Genomic DNA, 8,276 nt, shown 5'->3' with positions numbered 1-8,276 from the left:
GTGTACCAACCACCACCATCAACGAAACAGCCAGTCATCCACATAACTAGTAGTATGTCAGTCAACTAGCCAAGCTATATTATTTCACAGCTACTACTTCTACGACTGACTTGAGTACATTTTGCATAGGTGGTGTTGTTCTCCATGTTGTTGTCAGACCATCTTCAATTTCTTTTTTAGCATTTTATTATGATTATTTTATTAATTTTGTCGTGTTCTCATTTTCATTGTCTCTTTTTTTCTGCGTTTTAGCTTCTTTCTTGTATTATTTTTTGTAACCTAATTCTTGAATAGTCGTTGTCGTCCATATCATATTTTGTATTTTACTTTTTTGTCAGTTAGTTATTATGACCAACATATTTTTTTATTTTTCTTACGTATGTTCTAACTTTATTACCAACATTTGTGTTATAATAATATTTTTGTTCTTCTTCTTCTCGTTGTTTTCTTCTTTTTATTTTTCCAAAAAACTTTAAAATAATAATTTCTAGAAGTTATGAACTATTCTTCTCCCTCAAAACATCATTCTCTTGAGATCATTGCGGCGGCGCAATTAAAAGCCCGACACAGAATTCAACAAATAATAGAAAAATTGAAGCGTAATGCTCTCATAAATTATGAAAAGTGTAAAAAGTAAGAAGCTAAGTACATTTTTTCAAATTATATTGCTGTTTTTGGTTGTTGTAGTTGTCTTTAGTCGAATATCACACATTAGATGCTTTTTAGAATATGTTGTAATTCAAATCACTGTTTTTGTAGTTTTAGAGCTTTTAACAGTCTCACTAATGTGTCGAACATAGAATATTATTTTTTGGTTTCAGAATTGAAGTTCTAGTAACTACTACAAAAATTACCAACAAATAAGAGTTAAATTAAAATGTACCTCAGAATATGAATTCACACGTTTTTTTTTCTCAATATTCGGGTTTTAATCAACTTCAAAATATGTTTATATTTGTTCAAAATACTTTTTTTTTCGAATTGAAAAATTCTTCTGAGAACATGAAATATTCTTTAGCCACATTTGATTCTCAATTTTGTCTTCCAAACCGAAAAGACGTATTGTAATATTTTTTTTCCATATTGTCAAGAAATACCAATTTAGAAGATCTGATGTCGGTAGAGGAATGGGCTTTATCTGAAAATGTACCACCTGTCAAAGCAGTCGATACACGAAAATCCAAGGGAATGAATCAAAAATCACCAGAAGGCTCTTATCAGGAGGATTCATTTCAAAATTTTGTAACATTCCATAATTCTTCAAAGTCCAGGAATATCAAAACCATATGAAAAGCTAAGAAAACCGTTTTAATCCAAACAATCAAGAATATGTGAAATACCTTTATAGCTTGTTTCCACGACAAGGGGTTCCACGATCCGAAACGATCCGAGTCTTTCTCTACCAACGGTTATCACCACAGTCCATTGTTTAAAAACAGTAGGGCTGCTACAACAACAACAACAACAAACTCTTCTTGTCTCGGAATCATTCTGTCGACGTGCAGTTGGTTTTTCCCCCTTCCCCAAGATTCACATACTGTCTTGAGTTGGAGGAGTTGTGGGGAGAGGTCAAAACCCACATTGTGTAGATAAATACTGTCCATACATTGTCCGAAAACCGTGAAACTCAGCAAACACACACGCATTAGCGAGGTCTCTTTAGTTTGGTAGTGACTTTATGTAGAATTGCTTATTTGGGTACGTCAATTCCGCCTCGGCGATCCTGGGAGTTTTTTTTTACTTCTGACCACCGTCTATAGTTTCATAATTTGCAATTTGTTTTAAGGAGTTCATAGAACTCAGTTGGTTTATAAAGTCCACTGGGTCTTTATTTTCATATAGAAGCATCCTGGAATTTAACATGCCAATAAACATTCCAGATCATCGATTCTACCTTTTTTTGGCCCTCAGCTCGTCAATAAGATTCCTTGGCTTTCAGATGGTTAATAAAATCTACTCTCAGTATATCTATAAAGATTGCGTTCATCAAGACAATAATATCGGTTTCTGGATTTGCCTCCAAGTTCGGAAATGCGGCTATTGTTTACATTTCCGGTCTAAATGCTCTCGATTTCTCAAAATATTCTTCAATTTTTTGCCATGCTCGAAGAACCAAAAGACAAACATTGAATAATAATTGAAAAAAGTAATTCAAATTTATAAATAAAATAGGCAATTTTTTTCTATTTATAAGCAATCGAAAAAATCATGCCGATGATGATGTCGATGTTGTGGCAAAACAAATCAGTAATGAATGGTTATTGATAGTGGGTCACAAAGAGTACTAGGTTAATTAACATAGCAACAAAAGTTTTTTCTTTCCTAGCTTTTGTATTAAAATAAAGCCGCTCCAAAATCTCTTAAGTACCCACAGACTGCAACAAATAAGTAAATGCATTTGTAATCCAATACCACAAACAAAAAATGAAATGAAACGAACGAACAAACCTATCATTGCGTTTATGACGCTGTCTGCTAATTGAAGAAACCACCACCACCAGCATCCTCATCTTCCACATCAAACAAAAAGTGGTCATTCAAAAAAACGGCAACATAGTTGTGCATTGAAGAAAGGAAAACTTACAAAAGAAACTATAATAATAACAACAACAAAACAGAGCACAACTTTATTAAAGTCGATTGGAATCCATTCAAGCATTTTACATGCATGATATGCAGCGGCATTTATTGTTGTAGCACCATTAAGAAAGCAAATGTTTTGGAGTACGTCTCCACTACTACTGCTGCGCTAGGCTCTTCTAGTCGTCAGGCAGAACTATAACGTTTTGACTGAGCATCTCTCAATAAATGAAAATGCGCCAATATTTTTCTTCAAGTAGTTTCAAGAATACAAAAAAAAATCAGAATCTACGATGGAATGGAATTGAGTCGAATTGCGTGCGTGTATCTGTATGATTTTTTCTTTTAGTTTTCAAAGAAAATTGTGGAAAATCGCAATAAAGAATCAAGTAATTGTTGCCAATTGAAAGATTAAACAAAATAGAATTGATCGGATGGTATATACGAGGGCTACTTCCTGACCTATTAAAGAAAAAATCGGAACACTGATTATGAAAAATGCTTCTATTGTTTATACCCTTCACCACACTGTGGTTTTTGATGACGATAATCGTCGAACTCGTTTTTTTTACTTGCAAGAAGAAAAAATTGGACTGCAGGCCTACACGGCTTATGATCCATTAATTTCTTATTTTGGACGGCCACAAAGACACTGATTTGAGTCGATGGTTAATATCTCACATTGCCATGATACAGAAAGGTTCGTCTTCTCTTGTTCGATTTGCTAAATTTCTCCGAATATAAATTTAGGTTTACCACTCCGATTCTACACCTCCGTTGGACAACGAAACAGTTGTCACAAGACCAGTTTTGCCAAGGAATCAGGCGATAATTTGCTTCCAAATGAACAACGAACAACTTTTGTGCGATTTGATATATCTTCGAGTTCTGAGTTTGGAAAATTGTCGATGTAGGTTTCAAGTATGAAGAAGGATGGACATATTCAAATATTCTCCCATTGTTTCGATGAAGCAGTACATTAATTTTTTCAGAAGGATGGACAAATTCAAATATTCTCCCATTGTTTCGATGAAGCAGTACATTAATTTTTTCGGTGATGTCCTCCTTTAAACGTCATATTCTCCTCCTTCACAATAGTCGCTATTGATTGACCTTTTCTAGGTAGTCATAGAAAGCCATTTAAAGAACATCCCAAACTTGTCAAACAATTTTTGAGTCTTACACGATATGGTCGAGTTCGTCGTCTCCACCATGGATGATTGTTAATTCAACTTCTACAAAGACTCCCATCAGCTCGTCTATAAAGACACCCTTCAGTTCGTCTATAAAGACTCCCTTCAGCTCGTCTATAAAGACACCCTTCAGTTCGTCTATAAAGACTCCCTTAAGTTCATATATAAAGACTCACATAAGTTCGTCTATAAAGACCCCCTTCAGCTCGTCTATAAAGACTCCCTTCAGCTCGTCTATAAAGATTCCCTTCAGCTCGTCTATAAAGACTCCCTTCAGCTCGTCTATAAAGACTCCCTTCAGCTCGTCTATAAAGACTCCCTTCAGCTCGTCTATAAAGATTCCCTTCAGCTCGTCTATAAAGACTCCCTTCAGCTCGTCTATAAAGATTCCCTTCAGCTCTTCTATAAAGAATGCGTTCTGCTCGTCTATAAAGACTACCTTCAGCTCTTCTATAAAGAATGCCTTCTGCTCGTCTATAAAGACTACCTTCAGCTCGTCTATAAATACACCCTTCAGTTCAGCCCTTCGGATCGTCTATAAAGACTCCCTTTCTTTTGCAATATGCTACGTTCTTGGACCATAAAATGAGGTGTGATAAGATTCATCAACGTCGAATAAAATTAAGAACCGAACTTTGATTAAAAATACGTATCCTGACAGACACTAATTTATCGACCCAAAATATGACCCCCATTCATTAGTTTCATTTTCAATTAATTGGAAATTGTGAAATTGTATAGAATAGATGTAATTTGTCTTTTTAATATCCATGTTTCACAAATTTTGTCTTACCGATTAATACCCCCACCTCCTCCTATGTAATGCTTTTATTTCAAAATTAAAATAAATAAATATTTAAAATAATTTTATAATTTTTTCTGCTTTATTTCCAGGTGGTGCCTTTGAGGGTGTTATCGATGATAATGTTTCACCATTCGGTTATATGAAGGGTGAGGGTATTGATGCCGGCTATGGTGAACACGATTGGATTTGCAATAGAGATAAGGAACGCACAGATTCTATTTTTAATAAACTTGGACCTGTTGATGGCAAAATTTCTGGCCAAGGTGAGTGATACAAAAATAAAGTACTGTGATTCTGATATTAATTGATTTTTTCCCTCTTTTCCAGCTGCCAAACAAGAACTTATCAAATCCAAATTACCCAATTCAGTGCTTAGTAAAATTTGGAAACTATCCGATGTTGATGGTGACGGTTTCCTAGATTCGGATGAATTTGCCTTAGCCCTACATTTAATCAATGTCAAATTGGAGGGCAATGAATTGCCTAATGTGTTGCCCGATCACTTAGTGCCACCATCGAAACGTTGCTAATTTTAAATTTGGTGTTGGTGTAGAGTAGAATGTTGTAGAACGACAATAGCGCAACAACAAAAACACACTGTTACCCGCAACAACAACAACAGCAAAATAACACATAAAACCACAACAGATCCTTACAAACATACACCCAATGTTTTTCATGTTAGTTTGTTCTTTAATTTTGTTTCTTTATTTCTAATTTAAAAATCGAGTCTTTCTTTTGATAAGTCAGCAACAGAAGAAGTAGCACAAACAAATCGCCTTTGCATGCATTATTGTTTTTTATATTAAACGTTTTCTTTCTTTTGTTTTTTGGCGAACCAACATATTCATCTAGCATTATGTAATTGTGTACATAGCACTGTAAACTAGGCCCAAAAATACCGAAATTATTAAAACAATATATTGAAAAAATAAAACAATTGTTTTTTGTTTCTTTTTTTTAAAGGTTTGTTTCTGTAGAATTCAATTCGAATGAATTCAAATCCGTTTATTTCGTATTTTACAGAAACAGACTGGAAATGTCCTTTTTTGTGTGAGTTGTTTTTAGGGAAATATATAAAACACTAAGAGAAAAAAGTTGAAAATGTAAAATTAATCAGATTTTCAAAAAAAAAAATAAATGAATAACATTTTGGCATTGAAAATATTCTATTTATAAAATACAATTTTGTAAGGTAAAAACTAAATCGAAAAATAAATGTTACTTATTGGATTTATTATACATATACAAAAATTCAAAACAAAAATGAACATTTATACACATATTTATACATACAAAGAAAATTCTAAATACGATTCCAAACATATAATATTTATTCGAGTAATTTGCAAAGCATTATTCAAATTCTATAAATCCCAAAAATGTTATGTGCAATTATTATTTTTTTGTACTTTTTCCCTTGTTTTCCTCTTACCTTCCTTTTAATTTGTTTATGTATTTTTTAAACACACCTTAGTTGTTCATTCATAATCCACTTTACTTTTAAAAATAAAATAGTTTGATTTGATATAAAAAAGTATACAGAAATCGCCTTAACCTATTTAATTTCTTTACAATTAATTTTAGTGAAATAATTATTTAAAAACAAAAAATAATAATAATAATACGTTCAACAAGTAAAATGAAATAAATATATATTATACGAAAATAAGTGTACTATTTTTTCAAAAAATATATACATACATTTTTGTAAGAATAAAATAATAAAAAAACAAATGTGAGTTTTTACTTCACAAAGATATATATGTTGATTTAAATACGAGAAGTGTAGAAGGATTCACCATTGGTGTCAATTATTGCTGTTATTGCTTCCACAAAAATCTTAAATAAATCGAACATAATAACATTTTTACAATACAAGAGTACTATCAATTGTAAAAAAAATTGAGGGCCTCCAGAAAAAACTCTGCGAATTGTGTGAAAATTTTGAACTTTAAATATAAATAGATATCAAGCATTATTAGTTCACTTTCAAAGTGTAAACATCTGGTCTATCCTTTATTTGCAGATTTTATTTTGCAGATTTTATTTCTGCAGGGTCTGCATTTATAGTCATTTAATTAGTATTTATGGAACAGGAAGAAACAATGACAAATGTTTCGTTTCTTTGTATTTTTGCCGTTACTTCACGTACTTAAGCCCAATTAAAGAAATAAATTCTTCGACTTTGGTTTACATTTTGCGGGAAATGCCCATATCTCAAAATTTGGAAGCTTAACAAAAGATATAAAAGAATTAAGATAATAATACATTTTACTGACAAACATTTCAATGTTTGCCGCGCTTCACTCGGAGACCAATGGCCCATTTGATTCATTGTGAAATGAAAATAAACACGTGAGAAAGCGTTAAGTTCGGCCGGGTCGAACTTTGTATACCCTCCATCATAGATATTCTGACAGGTACTTGAAATAAAAATATAGGGAACATAGGGAACCGATTATGGTTCTAAATATTGGTCCTAGACCCCATGTTTCTTTGTGCCAAATTTTTTTAAAAAAATTTTGATTTCATCCAAACTTTGCCCATCTTATTATTTCTTCCAAAATTAGTTCAAGTCCGAACATGGGGGAATATCGGTCCACTCCTTCTGGTACCTCTCACACAGGGGCTAGGGCTAAATGCGGGTTACAGTTCACATATATATAAGGTTAATTATCGAACCTTATGTTTTTTTTCGTATCTTCCGCAGATGAAATGATTACAACAGAGTCTTAGAATCAAACCCAAACACGGAACAAATCATATAACTATTTTAATTTTTGATAGGGAGATATGTTGACATATAAGACTACAAAATACCAAATAGAAGCGAATTTGGTTGAAAAACGCGCTCAAATACGCCAAAATAACGTAAGTTGGGGGTACCCTTATATGGGGGCTATCCGAAAAAATGGACCTATATTTATAATTTTTTGGTGGAGAGATTTGGTATCTATTAAGAAATCAAAGTACTAAATTACAGTCAATTCGGTGGGAAAATACGATCAAAACCTCCAAAAAATGAAAATTTGAGGTTCCCTTATTTGGGGGCTACCAGAAAAAGTAGACCTATATTTATATTTTACATTAGTACCCAATAAGAACCCAATGTACCAAATTTCAGCGTATTCGGTTGAAAAACGCGCTCAAGAACCCCAAAATACCGAAAATTGTGGGTACTGTTATATGGGAGCTATGTCTAAACGTGAACCGATATATCCCATATTCCTGCCTGCAAACAAAAGACAAACCTATGGAAAATTTTAGAAATCTAGAAATCTAATTCTGCAGTACCTTGTTATGATCCCAACAGTTAGTTTCACCTACACTCTATTCAGAGAAATCAATCAATATCAAAAAATCAATCGTCTAGAAATATTCGACCATATAGATTTTGAGGTACTGTTTTGAAATTTTGCACATACATTGCTAGTATTCCCAGTATGTTTGATATTGCAGATGGGATATATCGGTCCACGTTTTGGTATAGCCCCCCTATAACGGTATCTCCCAATAATGGGGATTTTGGACACGTTTTCCCACCGAATTGGCTATAATTTGGTATTTTGGGTTCTCATGGTATAGCACATCTCTTTACCAAAATATATACAACAAACGATATACAACTTGCTTGTGTGACTGTTATTCATCTTCTGACATTCACGAAAATATTCATAGTATTTGGACAGCAAGTG

The 8,276-nt window shown here is 33.0% G+C and overlaps 1 protein-coding gene across 1 annotated transcript; it reads left to right on the top strand.

Moving 5' to 3' along the window:
* Positions 1 to 508: 508 nt before the first annotated feature.
* Positions 509 to 5,111, top strand: LOC133326791 (EH domain-containing protein 3-like). The gene is made up of 3 exons (XM_061535398.1): positions 509 to 633; positions 4,668 to 4,841; positions 4,906 to 5,111. The coding sequence occupies exons 1-3, from the start codon at positions 618 to 620 to the stop codon at positions 5,106 to 5,108; spliced, it is 393 nt and encodes a 130-aa protein (XP_061391382.1). The 5' UTR covers positions 509 to 617; the 3' UTR covers positions 5,109 to 5,111.
* Positions 5,112 to 8,276: the final 3,165 nt, after the last annotated feature.

This window comes from Musca vetustissima, unplaced genomic scaffold, assembly GCF_032173495.1.
Source record: "Musca vetustissima isolate MV318-11 ecotype Yass unplaced genomic scaffold, APGP_CSIRO_Mvet_v1 utg132051, whole genome shotgun sequence".
Lineage (NCBI taxonomy): Eukaryota > Metazoa > Arthropoda > Insecta > Diptera > Muscidae > Musca > Musca vetustissima.
This window is presented reverse-complemented; position numbering and strand designations above follow the sequence as displayed.